General features: G+C 33.8%; 2 protein-coding genes across 6 annotated transcripts in view; both read right to left on the bottom strand.

Annotated features, from left to right (window-relative positions):
• Window positions 1–2676: 2676 nt before the first annotated feature.
• On the bottom strand, window positions 2677–23288 carry LOC125857557 (F-box/LRR-repeat protein At3g48880-like). 3 transcript variants are annotated; one of them, XM_049537156.1, is made up of 4 exons: window positions 23192–23288; window positions 10482–10725; window positions 3530–3953; window positions 2677–3350 (listed from the first exon to the last, which is right to left on the bottom strand). In XM_049537156.1, exons 3-4 carry the CDS (start codon window positions 3925–3927, stop codon window positions 2795–2797), a joined length of 954 nt encoding a protein of 317 aa, XP_049393113.1. In that variant the 5' UTR covers window positions 3928–3953; window positions 10482–10725; window positions 23192–23288; the 3' UTR covers window positions 2677–2794. The 3 variants fall into 3 exon arrangements, with proteins under 3 accessions (XP_049393113.1, XP_049393112.1, XP_049393111.1); XM_049537155.1 differs by lacking the exon at window positions 23192–23288 and adding an exon at window positions 9136–9173 and having other exon boundaries at window positions 10483–10792; XM_049537154.1 differs by lacking the exon at window positions 23192–23288 and having other exon boundaries at window positions 10482–10792.
• Window positions 14525–23440, bottom strand: part of LOC125857556 (F-box/LRR-repeat protein At3g48880-like) — a 49738-nt gene continuing 40822 nt past the window's right edge. Inside the window, exons 1-4 of one of the 3 annotated variants that reach the window (XM_049537152.1) lie at window positions 22968–23129; window positions 18466–18596; window positions 15419–15842; window positions 14529–15236 (exon numbers count right to left, since the gene is read on the bottom strand). In XM_049537152.1, coding sequence (XP_049393109.1) covers window positions 14681–15236; window positions 15419–15819 — 957 coding nt within the window. In that variant the 5' untranslated portion in view covers window positions 15820–15842; window positions 18466–18596; window positions 22968–23129 and the 3' untranslated portion in view covers window positions 14529–14680. Of the gene's footprint in view, window positions 15237–15418; window positions 15843–18465; window positions 18597–22967; window positions 23130–23440 lie in introns of those variants that run through there. The other 2 variants (XM_049537151.1, XM_049537153.1) reach the window with 2 other exon arrangements.

Raw genomic sequence — 23440 nt, 5'->3', positions numbered from 1 at the left:
CATATATAATACTTGTAAAAAAAAAAAGTAAATGAGGAAGCTAAACTGAAATAAATGACGAGTCCGGATGATTAAAATTGAATACTCAAAAATGATTTCATCAAAACATACTCAAAGCAAAAAAACTAACATCTAACTGACTGTCTATTTGAAAGTATCTACTAGGATGAGTTGCTAGGACAAGCCCCCAGCTAACTCTAATTGTCTGAAAACTAAAATAACAAATACTGAAGAAATATAACAATTGTCCTCGAAAGATGAAGACCCACCAACCTGTTCTTGAGATGATCAAAAGTCGTACTAATTACAAACTAAATGTTGAATGTTCGAACTTATATTATCAAATAATATAGTGCAGAGAGAATGTGATCATTACTTTGAATATACTAAGTATTAGAGACATGCATCACAAGTATACTAAGCTGAATTGATATACTGATCTAGAGTAGATGAACTGATGCAATGACCAAATAAAATAACATGGGACTGATAAGTACTAGAACGGAAATAAACTAAGTCATGGTCATAGTCATGTAATATATGAAAAACTAGACTAAACTGTGGGAGATACTAAAATTGACATATAATTATGCAAGCTAGACATGGAGTTCGATGCATAATCCCCGTAAAAAGGGCCCAATATAAATTAACAGGGTATATAGATTGATCTGACTTAATACAACTAAGATGATAATATGTGCCTACAAAGGCTACATAGATCTACGATGGCACGCAATTCTAAGACTTAGGAATTACTACAAAAGGTCTTAGTAGACGTTAACCGTGAGCCTTCATTCCTAGAATCCATTCTGTGCTAAGTAACTCTCTCAGCTAAATGTAAGCTGATAACTAAATAAAACTGATTATTTTGATAATACTAATAACCGAATAACTCATAAATACTGAATGCATTATATTAAAATAATACACTTTTGTTGATACCGTCTCATGCATAAATACTAAAAATACTGAACATGAATTGATCATGAAAATTCTTACATGTTGACTAAAAACATAAAAATTCAAATCATATTATATTCGAAGGATTCATCAGGTATAGTCTAACAAACATATTGAGAATCATGAGAAAAACACATGCTTCCAGGTTGATAATGGAGAGAAATATAATTACTTTGAAAGACATATTAACCATAAGAACCCTAACACCTTAGGTAATTAAATATCTAAAATTATAGAATTTTCCTAGGACTCAATGGGTGAAAAGATATCCATTAATAAAAATTTTCACATACCTGAAATGAAAAAAATAGCTTAAATCCTTAAACTGAGACTTGGAATTGTGGAACCCTAGTTCTTGTTTGGGAGAAACTTTGAACGCACAAAATTTGATTTTCTGGGAGTTAGGTGTGAATGAGGAGGTTTAGTCGACTAACTTTTTCTTAATCACACTTAGAATAAGCCAAAATGACATAATATAGAATTAAAAGAGTGCGAAAAGACCACAATGTTCCTGAGAGAAAATTGATATCAACAACTTCCACGAGACCATTTACGGTTTGTAGATTGATCTACCGTCCGTAGATATCTCTCGTGGAAATCAAGTCAATTTTGAGTCTCTGAAGCATGGTATACAGGACCTATCTATGGACCGTGATTCCATTAACGAACTTTAAACAGTGTCAGTAAAAGTCATATCAAATATCGAGTTTCAGGACTTGATCTACGAGACAGTCTATGACTCGTAAACTTGCCTCGTAAAGTTTAGGCAAATTTTCATGCTTCTGAAGTTGATTCTACGAGCCTTATCTACGATATGTGATTTCATTTATGACCCACAAAATACTGCTCGTAGATCTCAAATTTCCGCAAACTTGATTTCTGAACTTTCAAGATCTGATCTAGACTTAGAATTTTTGGGGTGTTACAATAACATAGTAAACGGATAGAATAGATTTTTTAAAAATCTCAATTATTACTATCATTTTACAGTTTCATATTTAGGCTATTAAATATTTTTATTACCTCTTGAGCAATAATTTTCTTTAAATTGAAAACCCCCTATTGAATGTGTGCTAAACTATTGGAATAACTTGATGAGAAATGTGCGAGGGAAGAAAGAAAATGTTAAAATGAATTCACCTTAGTCCTTACACAATGAATTCATGATTGCTCATGGGGTTCTGTGAACATTTTATCATTTGGGTATGAAATTAGTGAAACGATATTAATTTGGGGAATATTTTAACCTAATTTACTCAAAAACAAAAAAATAAAAAATTCACATATAACATCACTAGAAACTCTTTCAAAGAGCTTTTCTAGTGTGATGTTTACCTAGCATGTCATATTCCTCCAAGGAGTTTAGGTACAAAAATCAAAAGACAATGTAGAAGAATAATATGTTTGATCAAACTTCTAAATTCAACTTATTTCAAAAGTGCTTTTAAAAAAACATTTACTTTTGATGAGTAATAATTGTTTTTTATAAAATTAAAAAAAAAACACTATTGAGCACGAATTAGTGTTTAACCAAACTTATAAAAAGTATCGGAGGATTATTATTTTTTTCAACTTTTAAAGAACTTTGCTACTCTTCACAAATACTTATTTTCCGTAAGCTTTGGCAACACCTCACCTTTTTTTTTTGGGTTGAGAAATAACCACTATGGAAACGGAGAAGCAAAAAGCATAAACACGAAGAACATGAAAACCGCCCTGTCAAAGAGAAAACTTACAACACAGAAATAGCATTACAAGGTTTTATTGTGTTTCATACACACAAGTTTACACATACTGCACCTTCAACTAATGAAGCAAAACATTCTTAAAGTTTTCAAATTGCAAGAGACTTCACTTCATCCACTTTCCAGAGGTCTGCATACTTATACCACTTCATGAACCCTTCATTATTCCGAGTGCGCTGACACATGATGCATGAGTCACTCATGCAGGTTAGGAATTTGTCTAACCTAGATGCTTTTTCGAGAATGGATTCATCAAGCTCGGTCAGAATTTTCATAGGTGCGGGTGGAGGAAGGTATTCAGTAATTATGCAATGCGATATGTTGAGCACTTTCAACTGTTTTAATTCCTCTAAGAGAATAACCAAAGCAGGTTTAGGTAACTCCGTACACCTCACACTCAACACTTTCAAGTTCGGAAGAAATGATACCAGTGTAGAGGCCAACAGCATATCACAGGGACCCATAATCTTCAATTCAGAAAGTTTTTTGCAACTCCTTCCAATTTTCTTGATGATATATGCAGGTTCTTCTAAACTAGGCATCGTCAGTGATTCAAGATCTTTCCATTTACGAAAAGCACTGCATATTGTTGCCTTTTCTAGTTTTTCCCAAGCAGGCATAACAAGGCGTTTAAGCCCTGGACACCTGAAAAAAAGGAGATTTAATTAGCTGTCCATTTCATTTTCACAGTAATTTTTGCTTCTCCTGTATTAAGTATACAATGGAAAATTATCTCAGATGCCTGAAATCTGAAACGATGCTTGCTATACAGTTTCTTGATTTAAGGTATAGTACTATAGAAAGATGAAAGTTCAGGGGAATACCTCTTGGCAGTATAAGCCAATTGATTGTTGTCAACATACAAATTGAAATGGAAGATCAATGTCAGTATGTTTCCACGACTAAGGTTCAAACAAATCTTTAGGAGGTGGGTCAATTTTTCACGAGATGGACTGTCGACATATACATACGGTGGTATTGTAATTCTAACAAAATTTGACTGCATTACTGACAAATCCAGCGTTTTCCAGAGAAGTTGGTCAGAACAAGCCAATTGCCATGACCGACAAACTTGAGGAATTATAGAGATCAACTGGAAAAGGTCAACGGACTGGAATATCTTCAACAATATATCGATATCAAGGTCCTCCCATCTCCTTACAGGAGAATCTCCTCCTTCCGTCACAACAACTTCAATCTTTTCTTGTTTTTGAAACGGCATTAAAAAAGCTTCAATCTCCTAAACTCCTGTAGAAACAAGAAAGCTATTACTTCTCTAGATCCAGGAAGAGTATTTGAATTCCTGACATCAAATTGATGTTGCTTATTGTCATTTTGTGTTCTTGTGAATATACTCAGACCATGAAGAATAACAAGTTAAGCCCTACAATACAAGAAACATAGAAGAGTGTACAAATACGTCAGAGGAGCACTGTGATGCCCAAAAGTGAAGAAACTAGGAAAGCATAACCTGGAACTTAAGTTGGTTGTAAATAACGACAGAGGACTAAGTTCTTGCTGGCATAACTGACGGACGTATCACATTTTGGATAAAAATAATCATTACTGAAATCAAAATCATAGAAAATATTGGAACTCACCTTACGTTCCTCATAAACCTAGTGTCGTTATTCTTCGCTAACATGGAGGCAGGTCACTTCTACTAAAGCCATCTCTAACTTAACTTGGCCAATGAACTCAACGATTTCTAATTAAAGGTAAGATCAGTAATATCCTACCTTATACTGTATATCCCTCCAACCCAATTTCCATACATTTTTCAATTGCCTTCCAAATAAAGTAAGGAAATTTAATTCTGAGATTTTGTTACGCTTTTCTCTTGACTTTCTTTTCATTAATTTGTAAGCTCAATTGTACTTCTCTTCTGCATCTTCTTGATACATTTAATGAAGCTTTTTACCTCAACAGAAAAAATATAATCTTAGTTTCCTCTTTTTCTTTCACTTACATTTTATAACACAGTTTCAAGCATAGTTCTAGCCAGTGTACCGGAAGCCCTTTCTACTTTTCTTAAAACATAAAAAACAAAAGCGGGCATTGAAGCAAATGTATCTGTACCATAAGAATTGTATATAAACCTAAAAATATATGAATCTGTGCAGCAAACTACATTTGAAAATTAGCCAATGAGAACTCATAGACCAAGTGCAAAGCCCCGTGAATTTCTACAATTCATTCGGGCTAGAATCGACCTAAAGAATGCAATTTAATTGAATCCAAGCAACATGAGGTGACTTGAGTGGAGAAAAGTTATTGGGATGCTTGGGGTTATTTATTTCATAAACCATTGAGAGTTGGATTGAAGGGAATACTTAGGATTTTAGTTTTTATGTAATGAGATGAGTGTTTGAAATCTTGGAATGAATCAAATTATCCAAATGATTGGAGCAATCATTATGTCAATGATATGTTATTAATCTTTATGCAAACAAGGGGCCTTGAAATAAGGAGGATGTTGGCTAAACTAATGAGGAACAATTAGATAAGAAACTGAATGGAAAGGGAGGAGCGACATTCAGTAATTGACGCTTGTTTAGAACGTATATGCTGGGCAGTGAAGTTCTCCAAACACGCCAAAACTAGCGTCCCATATTGTTGAAGCATTTTAAAGGCTATTACGGTGAACGAGAGTTTATTATTGTGGTTTTTGATTGTTGAAGGTCTAGAGAGAAAAGAGAACTCACCACCATAAATGCTACATCAAGGTGAGAATTAATGCATTTCTTTGGTATAGTTGGCTCATTTATTGCATTCCCTTTTTCTCAACATCATGGGAACTTTGGATTTTCGAAGAGCACAAGTCTAGAGAATTATAGGTTTTTTATTTGGGTAAACTTTGTCTCCATTGATCATTGATGTGCAAAAAGTTATATTTTGAGTTAGGCATACCAAACTTCGTACAAGATCATTGAGAAGAGACCAATACGGTTAGTCCTAACCAAAATACAAATACAAGGTGTTCAATGGGGAGAAAACTATAGGATTTGACAAAAAGGTTATCCCTTCACTCCAATCTTATATATCATACTCCATGGACATAGTAGAGAATTTTTATAAAACAAGATTTATATTTAATATTGCTTCATTGAACCTTAGAAAACTAATCTTGAAATTGGATGTTTGTTGGTAAAGATGATGAAGAGTGATGGGCCTTTGCTTAAACAATATCGTGTGGGATTTCTAATGGAGCAATTAGATTACATAACATGTTTAATGGGTGGATTGGAGTTAAAACTCAAGGTTTGACTTTCGAATGCATAGATTTTTGCTAAGACTTGTGAAGTTGAATTTAAGTGTTAGTCACTTGGTTGACTTAGTTGGGCATTATCGTAACGTGTTTATGTAAGCTCGTATATGTGAATTGTGAATTGTGGGTGTCAATCATCATTGAATCCTTTGGGTTAGATTTGGAAAGTGATCCTTTGAGGCTTTTCCTCCATACGCATAAAGAAATAGGGTTTTGAGATGCATCCTAAATGTGAATCCTAGCTTGTTTGGATTGCACCATTTCTTGCATAATAAATGCCCAAGTGCTATTGATATAATGACATCATTATTCTTGAAATGACGGGACAAAGTTTTGCTTCCAAATTGCAATGGGGAAATGGAGTTAAAGATCTGGCCATTCACAACAAATCCTTACTTATGAAATGGCAATGGGGAAGGATGTAAGCATTGCTAAACATGGTAGGAAGGACAACTGGAGCTCTAACACTGTAGTTCTGCTTTATGGAGTTGGGCCTTGGAAACATATCAGTATGCTAGGTCTGAAATCTCTCATGGAATTCATGTCAAACCTGGGGGGGTTGGTGTGTATATCAAGTTCTGGAAGGATTGATGGCTCAACAAAACAACTCTCGTGGAGGAATATCCTAATATCTTTAACATTGCTATGAATAAGGACTCCTCAATTGCTCAAAATAAGACAAACAACACTTGGGATGTGCATTTCAGAAGGTTGCAGGACCAGAAACTTGGGAGTTTAATGGAAAAGCTAGCAGAGGTGGAAGCTCACAGTATTGATGAAAGTGAACCAGATAGGCTAAGATGGGGAAGCAAAGGTACATTTCACAGTGAAAGAATGCTATAGACAACTATGCTCACAAAGTCAAGTACCTGCTAGATGGCCATGAAAGTTAGTATGGAAGACCAATCTATCTATGAAGATTAAGTGCTTCAGCTGGATCAAACTAAACAATGCTTGCCTTACTCTACACAACCTGAAACAGATGCTATTTTTGCAAGACTACTCAGGAGACAGTCAACCACCTGTTTCTTCACTGCCCATGAGCATATGATCAATGGAACATGTTCCTATGTTTTTTTTAATGTAAGTTGGTGATGCCACAAAGATTAAGAGATGCCAAGATGTCTTGGAGTCTATGCACAATAGATAACGCTAGACAAAAATATTTGTGGTAATAAGAGTTCTTGATAAAGATCAATACACCCAAAAATGTTGTGAATATCAGAACTACCAGAAAAAAAATACTGGTAAAGATTATGAAACTTACCAATTCAAGAATAATAGATTGGTGTCTGCTTGAGCAAGGAGGGGGAGAAGCGTGAAAACATGGCAGAGAAGAGAAGCAAGAGGCATGGAAAGTTTTGTGAAATAAAGAGTGTTATTTTAAAAGAGTCTGAATAATATTAAGACTCTGTTACAGATATTATTCATTCAGACCTAATAAGATCCATTAAGCGGTTTTAAACGAAACAAAAACAAATGCACTTAATGGGTTGAATCTTAATCAAGATTCACATCTTACAAACAAATGCACTTAATTGTCTGGATCTGAACAATTCAGATTAAGACCTCCATTAAGTGCAAACGAATGAGGCATGAGTGATGTTTGCCTCTAAAGTGCTAGTTGCCGACTGATTTCCATAGAGAGGGAACTAACATTAGAGTTTTAGCAGCTGATATGAAGCCTACATCAATCTTTTCTCTCATATCAACTACTAATCATCTATCTATGGAGCTTATATGTTAGATGCCTCAAAATCCAAATTTCTTTTTGAGAAAAGAAAAGACGGAATAACCAAAGCACCATTTGCATTTAACCTATGCAGGTCAGAAAATGAAGTTTGCAATTTTTTTGGATAACGATGAGAAGCCTGTAAAAACATCAAAAGAAGCTACATTCTTGATAGCAGGATTCAAATTGAATCATTATTTAAACAAAATGAAAATTCAGTAAATCAAAACCAACCTTGACAAAACAAGAAACCACACATTTTATCATACCACACTAAATTACTAATAATTGAAATGCAGGAAACTAAGATATACAAATTGAGAGAACCTTGAATTCAGATCTGTATGGGCAAAAATCAAATCGCCAAAAAAAGGAGAAAAGAATTCCACAAGGTGTACACCGAATTCCTTTAACACCCACAACAACTTTTGGAATCAAGATCCGACATAAGTAAAGAATTAATCAGAAAAACAACCTTAAAGAATGTAAGAAGAAGATAAGACAGAGAGAGATTTAGGACATGCCTTTAGATTGTTTATTCCCTTCAGTGTGCGCAAGAAATATTGGGTGAAAATTGAGGGATGTTAGTGTGCTTTGATGAGGAGTGAGAGTCGTGTACGAAATCTTGGTCAAATGGAAATGGAATGTCATCCACCTGTAAATTGATTCTGGTCAACAATCTTTAACATTTTTTCCTTTTTTGCTATCCTACCTGTTTTATTGATAAATGACAAAAAAAAATCTAAGTGAGATATTCTTTTGAGTTAATACCTCTAAACTCCCTAAACTATTCACATTTTCCAGTTTAACACGTATTGTGGACAGTTGTTGTTAACCCCTGAACTATAGACCACGTGATATGGAGAGTGACGGTCAAAAAGAGCATTTATGTGGACCTAGTACACTGTGTGAGGTCCGTCATTTTCTCAGATTCACCTCATTTAGTGCATTCCTATTACTTGAACGACAGCTTATGCAAATTGATTACTTAATTTTCTTTCTATAAATATCAAAGTTAAAATTGGCAAGCAAATTTTATGCAATATAGAATTATATTTAATATTTCTCTGTTTTCAGAGAGGATTTTAGTAACGATCTACACCCTCTTCTTTGAAAGACTTAAGAGACGTAGATTCTCTAAATTACTTGACTTTCATATTCCTTCAACTAATCACTCTCGTAAAATTTTCAGAATATACAATCTGTAATCCTTTTAAGTGTCTAATCAGTAAAGTGACCAACTAAACATTTGATAATGTTTTAGTCGTTGGGCTTGCAAGTCTATGAATTCAAAGAACATGAGACTCTTACTGTTATTTATTATACACACTAAAGTAACATTGAAAGATTATGTAGTACTTGTTATTTTTAAAAAAAAATCTATAGGTTTTTTATTTATAGATTTTTTATTTTTGAAGATGATATTTCACCTTTGCATGTTCAAGCAATTTACCTTGTCTTCAGTTCCCATTAAAATGATATAAATGGAAATCAATCAGCTACATCTTTAAAATGAGATTAGAGGAAGTTGTGATAAAAATAATTCTAGTGAACATGCATTCATAATCAGGAAGAGATTTAGCCGTTTGAAATATGTCAATTGTATTATTTTGAAAATCTTCAAATCATCTAATTTGATTTTACGTCAAGATTCAAGTGATACAAATGAAATTTACACAAATCTAATGACGTGTTTGCAAGTGTTTGTAACATTTGCATTTATGAAAGGAAAAGAGAAAAAGACCAAGAAATCTCTCGTATGGTATCCAAGAGTTCTTATGAGCATTTAAATTTGATAATGAAAATATATAATTCTTATGTGAGAAATAGGATTTCTTCTTCTTTTCTAAAAAAAAAACAAGATAAATGAGTTATATGAGAGTTCTTAAAGTCATACTCTAAACGAAAAGGGCTTAAAAATGTCCTAAAGTATTGTAAAGGAGAAGAAGCTCACAACCGTCCATTATTATTTGGATTTCGACTCAAAATGATTCTATTTCTTTCACATGGTGCACTTTCAGGCATAACCCTTACAATGGTGAATTTTTTTAACAGAGACTAAACTCCATATGTTTCTCACGTGTTTCTGATCCTAATATCTAACCTCCATTCTTCTCTTCCCTCTTAACTCAGACCATCTGTAGGCAAACATATACATATAGAACTAAAGATATATGGTAGTCTTGTTTGTAACTTCTTCTTTGTTTGCTTCCACATGACCTGCTCGTGATGGATTTTCAACCGAATCAAACTTAGTGAACTTCTCGAAAGTCCACCTGTGTATGAAGGAAAATTTGTTTAAATTGCCTAGAGCTTTTTTGACAGTATTATTTTTCGACGGCCTTTTGACCTTTAGATGGTTAACAGGGTCTCCTAGCCTTCCATAACAACTAATTATATTCTCACCTATAATCACTTCAAGTTAATTACTTAGTACGTAAATATGTTTCTGGTTGAATGATTGGAAGTTCATTACCAGCAAGGCTTGCTAGCTGTTGTTAAATGGGTTGAGGTTCAATCGACTAGGTAACAATATTAGTACAAGTCAAAAGCTGTAAATTGAGTTGGCTGTGATAAATTCTCCACACATGGTATAGTATGACTAATTTAGCAGAAAACTAAATATTTGCATAAAACTTAGAACTTTCCACAACAAAAATCTAAAAATTCAAATTCAAAGCTTCACATATAAAGTAAATCAAATGAAAAAATGAAGATTCTGGCGAAAGGAAACCTACCCAGAAGACATAATATCTTATAACACTATGAAAATTACCTGCTCTGAGAAATATGATAGATCTGAGCCTTAATTGCCATCTTCTTTGAATCAAACCCATCAATTCCTCTTCAGATTTCTCTCCAAGCTGAATTGTGGGTGGCATCTCTTCCTCGAAATCTGTGGTGGCGACCATGATCAGGTGAACCAGAAATCTCCGAGACAACATAGTAGAAAGTAAAATATGTTGTCAGAGAGAGGTGTGATTGAATCTTTCAGTATTTTCCATAGATCTACAGCCATACTTGTACTTGGAGAAGATGAAGAGGAAGAGACTACAATAGCTTCCTCCCACCACTGAATGAAATTGAAAATTAACAACACAAAAAATTTAACACCTTTTTTTTTTTTAATGATTATTACTATTGGATTGTGTGTATTGAAAATTAATCAACACAACAATTTTAACACCCATTTTTTTCATGTATAAATAAGATAAATAAAAAAATGTGAATGGTAAAAGAGAAAAAAGAAAGTAAGAAAAAAATGTAAAATTACTTTTTTGGCTATATTGTAATTTAATTTTTATATCTAAAGAAATAATTGGAGCATTTATATTACAAGAAAATAAGTAAAAAAATAAATTTGATCCGTCAAAATAATAAATTCAAATTAACTGTTAAAGAGTTAAAAAAAAACTCTAATAATTTGAACAAATATTACTACAATTACAACAACAATACATTTGTTGATTAATAATATATTTTTTTCTTTTACTTAGTAATTTAATAATTACTCATTTAATATATTTTTGGTAAATTTAATTTAATATTCAAATAAGCCTAAATTTCTACCGAATCTGAAAATCTTTTCTTTACTTGAAAGAGTATTGCTTTTTTTTCTTTCTAAAAATAATCCTTCCTATCATTCTTTTACAAAAATAATTCATTTCAATCTTCAATTCTATCCTCCCGACGACTCTTTTGTTTTTCCTTAATATAGCTAGCTATATTAATATAGCTCCTAATACACTGAAGGAGAGGTATCACTATTTTCGTTGAGGTTGTCACTCGAGGCTCTAGTTGGTGTTCAAGGCTTATTGATGATTTCAATTCTCAAAAATTATATTTTCACTAATTGCAACAAATATTTTTCTCTAAAAAATCAGCAATAAATATCCTTTCTTTACCACTAAAATGTGAATTTAATCTTATCTATATATGAATTTGTTGATTGTGTGCCGAACAAATTTAGCATGAATAGTTTGTGAATGTGTGTATTAACATTTTCTTCTTTTGGTGTTATATATGTTCGTTAGTTTTGATATCTATATTGGCTCTCAATTGCTTTGTTTGTGCAATTCGAAGACATGTAGTTTAATTTTGTTCATTTCGTAATAAAGCTTTAATGTTCCATGCTAATTATGAGATTTATGCAAATTTTAAAGTCGAACGAGATTTGTTTGGTTATTTTTTTCACTAGTTTCTTCAATGATTTTAATAGTTTAGTTATGATACTCACAATACGACGATGGAAAAACTAACATGTTTGGACAAACTTCTAAAAATTGACTTTCACTGCGATAAAGTCTTTTGGTAAATATCTAACGTTCTGCTGAAGATTCAAAGGAACAAGAATTTAGCGAATACAATATAGATGCTAATACATTTTGTTGGCTACAAATTATTTTTCTCATTGCTGTTCATATCTATAGAAATAATTTCAAGATTTGGCACAGTATGAAAGATATAGGTACTGCTAAATTGTTTCTCTATTTTAAGCTTTATATTAATTTCTTTCTTCGTTTATGAGTATGTAAAATGAGTATGGTTCAATATTTACAATCAGACGAATATTACTAAAGTGCAACAAATAGTTCAGTTTGTAATATAATGACACAAAAGAGGTCAAGTGACTCCATCATACATAAGCAAATAACATTAACTACTCCCTCTGTCCCAATTTATGTGGCACTTTTCGTTTTTCAAGAGTCAAACAGTTTAAGTTTGACCTGGTTTGCGCATGAAAGCTTCAATTTTTTTGAAATGAAATTTATATATTTGTAAACTACGTAAAAAGTACTATAAGTCACAACAATTGATAATTCAAAATGTTTAAAAGATCTATGAAAAATTTACGGTCAAAGTTATACTTATTTGAATCTCGAAATCCGAAAAGTGTCACATAAAATGGGACGGAGGGAGTACTTAATTTTGGGAAGATCAAACTTTATGTATAAACGAATCCTTATCAGATTCAGGCCACAATCCAAACAGTGCTTTGAATGTCCTAAAGACATAATAACAACCATGCGAATCACGTCTGCAACTCAGTAGCACTTCTTCATCCGAAAACATATATTTTCATATGGCTGATTTAAGATCGATATCTTTATAGTAGACAATTCAATTCCAAGATTTGTTGACATAGTCTTTCATTACCTAAAACTCAAAAAGTGTCCTTCTTATCAGACACATAATGAGAATAAGCACAAAGCATTCCTCCTACTTCTGAAACACTCCGTATGAAAAGTTAGAGACAATTGAGTACATTTACTCTAGCAATGGTATCTCTCTGTACACCTTGTCTGAAAATACTAAATGTCATCACAAAATATTCCGTTAATGAATGAAATAAGCCAATGAAATGCCCCACGGACAAATACCAAAGAGTCGGTACATGTGAGCATATGTTGAACATCAATAGGATGTTTATCCGTTAGTTTCAAGGAACCACTTTTCAACGTGAGAATTTCACTGCATGATTGGTCATCAATCTTAAGGATCTTGTAGTCATCACTAGTTGATTCATATCCCAATCTCTAAGTATAATAGTCCCTTGGGAAAATTTTTGGATGGGGGAGGACTATTGATTCTCTTGTGTACGGATTCTATAGCAAAGGTAGAAAGTGTACTTTGAAGTTATAAAACCTGATAAATGCCAAGCCATGGTAACAACAATATAATGTGCAATGCCATGATTTACTATTAGAAGAACAATCAAGTTTGTATACTTGCTCAATCTATTGAACTGATGATAAAAAAACAATACAAGGAAAATTCCTCATATTTAGGGTACCATTGGTTAACAAGGATCTTTTGGGAATTTTTGTCATTCCTCGCATGATTGAGATGCTTCACCGAAAAGTATGACTTACAAATCATTGTCATCCACATTTGAATCGTAGAAGTGACTGCATAGGTAACTTGATGAGGATGTCCGAAGTCACATCAACATACATCTTCTTTGTTTTCTTTAATTTGAATGTTTTGCAACTCTTTTCCCCTAAAATTAAAAATTAAAGACTCAACCTAAACAACTCGTCAACTTAAATTGAAAATTGCCGGCAATTGTATAATATATATAATCCATCAAAAGATATTCGGCAATATAATCGAGATAGTAGTGTACCTTTGAAAAGAAGTTGCTTCAACTTTTCTCTATTGCTTATGATTTCCTAGCTAAGGTTTGCTATTGCAAATGATCTAATTAAGGCCGCTCATTGAAAAAAGTGGTCTGATCGTTAATCATCTTTATAATATTAACTCCTAAAATATATGGCAAGAAAAAGAGTTCCAAGATATATAGGAAGAAAATGAGTCCAGTGTTCTTTTTGTTTTCAAAAATATTCTTTTGATGAGAAATAATGTGTTGGGCTGATTAATTTAAAAAGCCCTTTAAGTAACTAATATGACCAAACTTTTTTTTTAAAAAAATCACTCACATACTCTGGAAAGTGTTTTCAAAAAGAGCGCTTTTGAAGAAGATCTACTTATTCCGACTTCGAAAGAAACAAATTCTGATACTTTTCAAAAACACTTATTTTCAGAAGTGTTTCAAAGTGCATCTTCTCAAAAAAGTGTTTTTGAGAAGAAAAAAAAAACTTTTTTCAACTGTTGAAGAACAACTTAGCTACTCCCCAAAAATACTTATTTTCTCTAAGCTTTAGCAGCACCTCACCCTTTTTTTTTGTTGAGAAATAAGCACTTTTCGTCCCCCAATAGCTTGTCAAACATGCTATAAAATTACGTTTGCCAATACATACGTAAATAGATAATGAATCTACAGTGTACTACGGAAACGGAGAAACAACAAGCATAAAAGAACATAGAAACATGAAGAACATGAAAACCACCCAGTCAAAGAGAATAGACTTACAACACAGAAGTAGCATTAAAAGGTTTTATTGTGTTTCATACACACGAGTTTACACATTATACTGCACCTTCAACTAATGAAGCAAAACATTCTTAAAGTGTTCAAATTGCAAGAGACTTCACCTCATCCACTTTCCAGAGGTCTGCATACTTATACCACCTCATGAACCCTTCATCATTTTGAGTGCGCTGACACATGATGCACGAGTCACTCATGCAGGTTAGGAATTTGTCTAACCTACACGCTTTTTCCAGAATGGATTCATCAAGCTCGGTCAGAATTTTCATCCGTGCAGGTGGAGGAAGGTCTTGAGTAATTATGCAATGCGATATGTTGAGCACTTTCAACTTTTTTAACCCCTCCAAGAGAATAACCAAAGCATGTTTAGATAACTCTGTACACCTCACACTCAACACTTTCAAGTTTGGAAGAAATGAGACCAGTGCAGATGCAAACAGTATATCGCAGGGAGCCATAATCTTTAGCTCAGAAATTTTTTTGCAACTCCTTCCAATTTTCTCGATGACATATGCAGGTTCTTCTAAACTAGGCATCGTCAGTGATTCAAGATCTTTCCATTCATGAAAAGCACTGCATATTGTTTGCTTTTCTAGTTTTTCCCAAGCAGGCATAACAAGGCGTTTAAGCCGTGGACACCTGAAAAAGAGGAGATTTAATTAGCTGTCCAATTCATTTTCACAGTAATTTTTGCTTCTCCTGTATTAAATATACAATGGAAAATTATATCAGAAGCCTGAACTCTCAAACAATGCTTGCTATACAGTATCTTGATTGAAGGTATAGTACTATAGAAAGATTAAAGTTTATCAGGGGAATACCTCTTGGCAGTATAAGTCAATTGATTGTCGTCAACATACAAATTATAATGGAAGATCAACGTCAGTATGTTTCCACGACTAAGGTTCAAGCAAATCTTTAGGATGCGGGTCAATTTTTCACGAGATGGAGTGTCGACATATACATACGGCGGTGCTCTAATTCTGATGAAATTTGACTGCGTTACTGACAAGTCCAGTGTTTTCCAGAGACGTTGGTCAGAACAAGCCAATTGCCATGCAGGACAAACTTGAGGAATTACAGAGATCAACTGGAAAAGGTCAAAGGACTGGAATATATTCACCAGCATATCAATATTAAGGTCCTCCCATCTCCTTACAGGAGAATTTCCTTCTTCCATCACAACAGCTTCAATCTTTTCTTGTTTTTGAAATGACATCATAAAAGCTTCAATCTCCTAAGTTCCTGTAGAACCAAGAAAGGTTATTACTTCTCTAGATCCAAGAAGAATATTTGAACTCCTGACATCAAATTGATGTTGCTTATTGTCATTTGTGTTCTTGTGAATTTACTCAGACCATGAAGAAGAAAAAGTTAAGCCCGGCAATATAAAGAAACATAGAAGAGAGTACAAATACGTCCGAGGAGTACTATGATGCCCAAAGGTGAAGAAACTAGGAAAACATAGCCTGGAACTTAAGTTGGTTGTAGATAACGACAGAGAACTAAGTTCTTGCTGGCATAGTGTCGTTATTCTTCACTAACATGGAGGACGGTCACTTCTACTAAAACCGTCTCTAACTTAACTTTGCCAGTGATCTCAACGATTTCTCATCAAAGGTAAATCAGTAATATCCTACCTTATACGGTATATCCCTCCAACCAAATTTCCATACATTTTTCAATTGCCTTCCAAATAAAGTAAGGAAATTTAATTCTGAGATTTCGTTACGCTTTTCTCTTAACTTTCTTTTCATTAATTTCTAAGCTCAAATGTACTTCTCTTCTGCATCTTCTTGATACATTTGATGAAGTTTTTTGCCTCAACAGAAAAAATATAATCTTAGCTTCCTCTTTTTCTTTCACTTACATTTTATAACACAATTTCAAGCATAGTTCTAGCCAGTGTACCGGAAGCCCTTTTTGATTTTCTTTAAACATAAAAAAACAAAAGAGGGCCTTAAAGCAAATGTATCTTTACTATAAGAATTGCATATACACCTAAAAATATATGAATCTGTGCAGAAAACTACATTTTTGAATTAGCCAATGGGAACTCATAGACCAAATGTGAAGCCCCATGAATTTCTATAATTCATTCGGGATAGATTCAAGCTAAAGAATCCAATTTAATTGAACCCAAGCAACATGAGGTGACTTGAGTGGAGAGAAGTTATTGGGATGCTTGGGGATAATTATTATTTCATAAACCATTGAGAGTTGGACTAAAGGGAATACCTAAGATTTTAATTTTTATGTAATGGGAGTTAAATGGAAATGTTAACAAAGGTGGAAGCTCACAGTATTGATGAAAGTGAACCAGATAGGTTAAGATGGGGAAGCAAAGGCTCATTTCACAGTGAAAGAATATTATAGACAACCATGCTCACAAAGTCGAGCACCTGCTCGATGGCCATGGAAGTTAGTATGGAAGACCAATCTACCTATGAAGATTAAGTGCTTCAGCTGGATCAAACTAAACAATGCTTGCCTTACTCTAGACAACCTGAATAGGTAAGGATTGCAGTAGGTCAACAGATGCTATTTTGCAAGAAAACTCAGGAGACAGTCAACCACCTGTTTCTTCACTGCCCATGGGCATATGAATAATGGAACATGTTCCTATGTTTTTTTTTTAATGTAAGTTGGTGATGCCACAAAGATGAAGACATGCCAAGATGTTTTGGAGTCTACGCACAATAGATAACACTAGACAAAAATATTTGTGGTAATAAGAGTTCTTGATAAACATCAATACACCCAAAAATGTTTCGAATATCAGAAATACCAGAAAAAAATTACTGGTAAAGATTATGGAAACTTACCAATTCAAGAATAGAAAGATTGGTATCTGCTTGAGCAAGGAGGGGAAGAAGCGTGAAAACATGGCGGAGAAGAAAAGCAAGAGGCATGGAAGGTTTTGTGAAATAAAGAGTGTTATTTTAAAAGAGCCTGAATAATATTAAGACTCTGCTACAAGTCTGATTCATTCAGACCTAATAATATCCATTAAGCGGTTTTAAACGAAACAAAAACTAATGCACTTAATGAGTTGAATCTGTATGATTAAGATTCAGATCAGACAAACAAATGCACTTAATTGTCTGAATCTGAACAATTCAAATTAAGACCTCCATTAATTGCAAACAAATGAGGCATGAGTGTGTTTGCCTCTAAAGTGCTAGTTGCCGACTAATTTCCATAAAAAGGGAACAAACATTAGAGTTTTAGCAACTGATATGAAGCCTACATCAATCTTTTCTCTCATATAAACTACTAATCCTCTATCTATGGAGCTTATATGTTAGATGCCTCAAAATCCAAATCTCTTTTTTTTTTTTGAGAAGGTAACATTCCAAATCTCTTTTTGAGAAAAGAAAAGACAGAATAACCAAAGCAACATTTGCATTTAACCTATGCAGGTAAAAAAAATGATGTTACAGTTTTCTTGGGTAACGATGAGAAGTCTGTAAAAATATCAAAAGAAGCTACATTCTTGTTTGCAGGACTCAAATTGAATCGTTATTTAAACAAAATGAATATTCAGTAAATCAAAACCAACCTTGACAAAGAGTTAAACGTTATAACAAGAAAACACACATTTTATCATACCACACTAAATTACGAATAGTTGAAATGAAGGAAACGAAGATATACAAATTTAGAGAACCTTAAATTCAGATCTGTATGTGCAAAATTCAAATAGCCATAAAAAGGAGAAGAGAATTCCACAAAGTGTACACCGAATTCCTTTAACACCCAAAACTACTTTTGGAATCAAGATCCGACATGAGGAAGGAATTAATCAGAAAAACAACCTTAGAGAATGAAAAGAAGAAGATAAGACAGAGAGAGATTTAGGACATACCTTTAGATTGTTTATTCACTTCAGTGTGCGCAAAAAATATTGGGTGAAAATTGTGGGATGTTAGTGAGCTTTGATCAGGAGTAAGAGTTGTATACAAAATCTTGGTCAAATGGAATGGAAATGTCATCCACCTGTAAATTGATTCTGGTCAACAATCTTTAACATTTTTTCCTTTTTTGCTATCCTACCTGTTGTTTTGATAAATGATAAAAAAAATAAAAAATTTAAGTGAGATTTTCTTTTGAGTTAATACCTCTAAACTCCCTAAACTATTCACATATTTCCAGTTTAACACTTAAATTATGGGGTATTGTGGACAGTTGTTGTTAACACCTGAACTATAGACCATGTGATATGGAGAGTGACAGTCAAAAAGAGTATTTATGTGGACTGAGTACACTGTGTGAGGTCCGTCATTTTCTCAGATTCACCTCATTTAGTGCATTCCTATTACTTGAACGGCAGCTTATGCAAATTGATTACTTAATTTTCTTTCTATAAATATCAAAGTTAAAATTGGGTGGTAAATTCTATCCAATATAGAATTATATTTAATATTTCTCTGTTTTCAAAGAGGATCTTAGTAACGATCGACGGCCTCTTCTTTGAAGACTTAAGAGACGTAGATTCTCTAAATTACTTGACTTTCATATTCCTTCAACTAATCACTCTCGTAAAATTCTCAGATTATACAATCTGTAATCCTTTGAAGTGTCTAATCAGTAAAGTGACCAACTAAACATTTGATAATGTTGACAAGTCTATGAATTCAAAGAACACGAGACTAATTTATTATACACACTAAAGTAACATTGAAAGATTATGTAGTCCTTGTTATTTAAAAAAATTCTATAGATTTTTTACGTTTGAAGACGATCTTTTACCTTTGGATGTTCAAGCCATTTACCTTGTCTTTCAGTTCCCAGTAAATTGATATAAATGGAAATCAATGAGCTACATCTTTAAAATGAGATTAAAGGAAGTTGTAATAAAAATAATTCTAATGAACAAGCATTCATAATTAGGAAGAGATTTAGCCGTTTGAAATATGTCAATTGCATTATATTGAAAATCTTCAAATCATCTAATTTGATTTTACATCAAGATTAAATGATACAAATTAAATTTACACAAATCTTTAATGCTACTTTCATAGCTTTGATCCCAAAAAAAATGGGTGCAACAGAATTGAAGGATTTCAGGCCCATTTAGTCTGATCAGCAGTGTCTATAAGATCATATCCAAGCTACTAACAGAAAGACTTAAGAAAGTGATGTCCAAGCTGGTGGATAAACATCAAATGGCTTTCATCAAGGGTAGGCAGATCATGGATGCCATACTTATTGCTAATGAATGTGTGGAAGTGAGGAATTTAAATAAAGTCCTTGGGGTTCTATGTAAGCTGGACATAGAAAAGGCATATGATCACCTCAATTGGAATTATTTGTGGAATACACTTGTGAGGATGGGTTTTGGAAATAGGTGGATAAATTGGTTAAAATACTGTGTGAGTACAGTAAAATTCTCAGTATTAATTAATGGTACTCCCTCTGGCTTTTTCCATTCTGAAAGAGGACTACGACAGGGGGACCCCCATTCCCCTTTTCTGTTTATACTCGCTATGGGTGGATTGAGTGATATGTTGAAAACAGCACAGTTAAATAACAGGATCAAGGGGTTTGGGATGAATGACAGTGACATTCTGGGCTTAAATATCTCCCATCTGCAATATGCTGATGACACCTTAGTGTTCTGTGGGGCAGAGAAAGAGCAACTGAAGTATCTAAGGGTCATCTTTGTTCTGTTTGAAGCTGTTTCTGGATTGCACATAAACTGGGGAAGAAGTTTTATCTACCCAGTGAATGAAGTTCCAGACATCAACAGTCTGGCTGATATTCTAGGAGGTAAAGTGGGAGAACTGCCTACCACCTACCTAGGGATGCCTCTCGGGGCAATGAGTAAGTCAAGGAACATATGGAATGCAGTGGTGGAAAAGTGTGGAAAAAAGTTGGTAAACTGGAGAAGTCAATACCTATCTTTGGGTGGAAGATTGACCCTAATTAATAGTGTACTTGATGCTATGCCAACTTATATGATGTCTTTATTTCCTTTGCCAGGGAATGTTTTAGAGAAGCTAGACTCCATCCGGAGGAATTTTTTATGGCAAGGAAATGGAGAGGGGGAAAAGAAGTATCACTTGGTGAAATGGGAAGTCGTGACCAACAGTAAAAAGGAAGGGGGAATGGGCATAAAGAACCTCAAAGTTCAGAATCAAAGTCTCTTATTGAAGTGGCTATGGAGGTTTGTCTCAGGGGAACAAGGTTTGTGGAAAGATGCTATAGTTTCCAGATACACAATGGAAGGCTTATGGATCACTAAGCAAGTTAGAAGCCCTTATGGGGTAGGTCTATGGAGGACAATCAGGAATCAATGGCCTAAATTGTGGGGAAACTCTAGAATTGTAATAGGAGATGGAAGGAGGACGTCATTCTGGAATGATGTGTGGGTTGGTCAATATCCCTTAATGCAGCTGTACCCGGTGATCTATAATTTGAACCAACAGAAGGAGGCAACAGTAGCAGATGTCAGGACAATCAAGGATGGAACCTCTCTTTTAGGAGAATGTTGAATGACTGGGAGATTGACAGTCTAACAGATTTCTACAATACTCTGGAGCAGGCCATCAATTTTCAACCTAATGAAGACAACCTACACTGGTTGAAGGCCAAAAATGGGAAATTCACAGTAAAATCAGCTTACAGACACCTTGATAGGCCAGCTGCAATGCTCTTACCATGGCCTTGGAAGATGATATGGAAAGTTAAAGTACCTCACAAGGTGGCTTGTTTCACCTGGTTAGTAGCCAGACAAGCAGTACTAACTCAAGACAATCTAATGAAAAGGGGAAGACAATTATGTTCCAGATGTTTTTTTTGTGAAAGAGAAATAGAGACAACAAACCATCTCTTCATCCATTGTAGAGTGACAGAGAAACTGTGGCAGGTGTTTTTTAACTTAAGGGGTATCAGTTGGTCCATGCCAAGGCATACCTCCGAAGCTCTAACACGCTGGAATAGTGAAGGAAATTTGTCCGACCACAAAGAGAGATGGAAGATTGTCCCTGTTTGCATCTGGTGGACAATATGGAGGGAGAGGAACCAAAGATGTTTTGAAAACAAGAGCATCCCTTTCCAAAGTCTGAAGTTGGAATTGTCTTATAACCTTTTTTTTTTGGTGTAACTATGTACTTCCCAAAAAGGTGGAGGATATTACTCAGTTTTTAGATAGTTTAGGAGGGATATAGGTGGTAGATTTCTTTGGTTTTGTTTACTGTAAATCCCAGATGTAACTACTACTAGAATACACTATTGGTGTATCTTGTCTATAAAATGTTAACTTTCTCAAAAAAAAAAATGACGTGTCTGCAAGTATTTGTAACATTTGCATTTATGAAAGGAAAAGAGAAAAGAACAAGAAATCTCCCGAGAGGTATCCAAGAGTTCTTAGGAGCATTAAAATTTGATAATGAAAATATATAATTCTTATGTGAGAAATATGATTTCTTCTTCTTTCTAAAAAAAAACAAGATAAATGAGTTATATGAGAGTTCTTAAAGTCATACTCTGAACGAAAAGGGCTTAAAAATGTCCTAATGTATTGTAAAGGAGGAAAGGCTCACAACAGTCCATTATTATTTGGACTTCGACTCAAAATGATTCTATTTCTTTCACATGGTGCACTTTCAGTCATAACCCTTACTATGGTAAATATTTTAACAGAGACTAAACATCATATGCTTCTCACGTGTTTCTGATCTTAATATCTAACCTCCATTCTTCCCTTCCCTCTTAACTCAGACCATCTGCAGGCAAACATATTCATATAGAACTAAATATATATGGTAGTCTTGTTTGTAACTTCTTTGTTTGCTTCCACATGACCTGCTCGTGATGGATTTTCAACCGGATCAATGTTAGTGAACTTCTCGAAAGTCTACCTATGTATGAAGGAAAATTTGTTTAAATTGCCTAGAGCTTTTTAGACAGTATTATTTTTCGACGGTCCTTTGACTTTTAGATGGTTTAACAGGGTCTTCCTAGTCTTCCATAACAACTATTAAATTCTCACCTATAATCACTTCAAGTTAATTACTTAGTATGTAAATATGTTTCTGGTTGAATGATGGGAAGCTCATTATACCAGCAAGGCTTGCTAGCTGTTGTTAAATCGGTTGAGATTCAATCGACTAGGTGACAATATTAGTACAAGTCAAAAGCTGTAACTTGAGTTGGCTGTGATAAAATTCTCCACGCATGGATATAGTATGACTAATTTAGCAGAAAACTAAATATTCGCATAAAGCTTAGAACTTTACCCAACAAAAATCTAAATATTCAAATTCATAGCTTCACATAGAAAGTAAATCAAATGAAAAAATGAATATTCTGGCGAAAGAAAACCTACCCAGAAGACATAATATCTTATAACACTATGAAAATTACCTGATCTGAGAAATATTATAGATCTGAGCCTTAATTGCCATCAATTCCTCTTCAGATTTCTCTCCAAGCTGAATTGTGGGTGGCATCTCTTCCTCGAAATCTGTGGTGGCGACCATGATCAGGTGAACCAGAAATCTCCGAGACAACATAGTAGAAAGTAAATATGTTGTCAGAGAGAGGTGTGATTGAATCTTTCAGTATTTTCCATAGATCTACAGCCATACTTGTACTTGGAGAAGATGAAGAGGAGGAGACTACAATAGCTTCCTTCCACCACTGTATGAAATTGAAAATTAATCAACAGAAAATTTTTAACACATTGTTTTTTTTTTCCTTTTTTTTCAATGATTTGAGCAAATATTACAACAATACACTTGTTGATTAATAATAACATATTTTTTCTTTTACTTAGTAATCTAATAATTACTTTTTTTTTTCACCCAATCTTATAATTACTCATTTAATATAGTTTT

Source organism: Solanum stenotomum, chromosome 3 (assembly GCF_019186545.1).
Source record: "Solanum stenotomum isolate F172 chromosome 3, ASM1918654v1, whole genome shotgun sequence".
In the NCBI taxonomy this organism is placed as follows: Eukaryota; Viridiplantae; Streptophyta; class Magnoliopsida; order Solanales; family Solanaceae; genus Solanum; species Solanum stenotomum.
Note: the sequence above shows the minus strand (reverse complement) of the source record. Positions and strands in the feature narration are given on the sequence as shown.

Bases quoted from the DNA above. Each gene is read 5' to 3' on its own strand.
- LOC125857557 (XM_049537156.1), bottom strand. From the start codon at position 3,927: ATGCCGTTTCAAAAACAAGAAAAGATTGAAGTTGTTGTGACGGAAGGA. The intron at 3,351-3,529 runs GTATTCCCCTGA...CCTTTTTTTCAG, and splicing joins TTGGCTTATACTGCCAAGAG to GTGTCCAGGGCTTAAACGCC.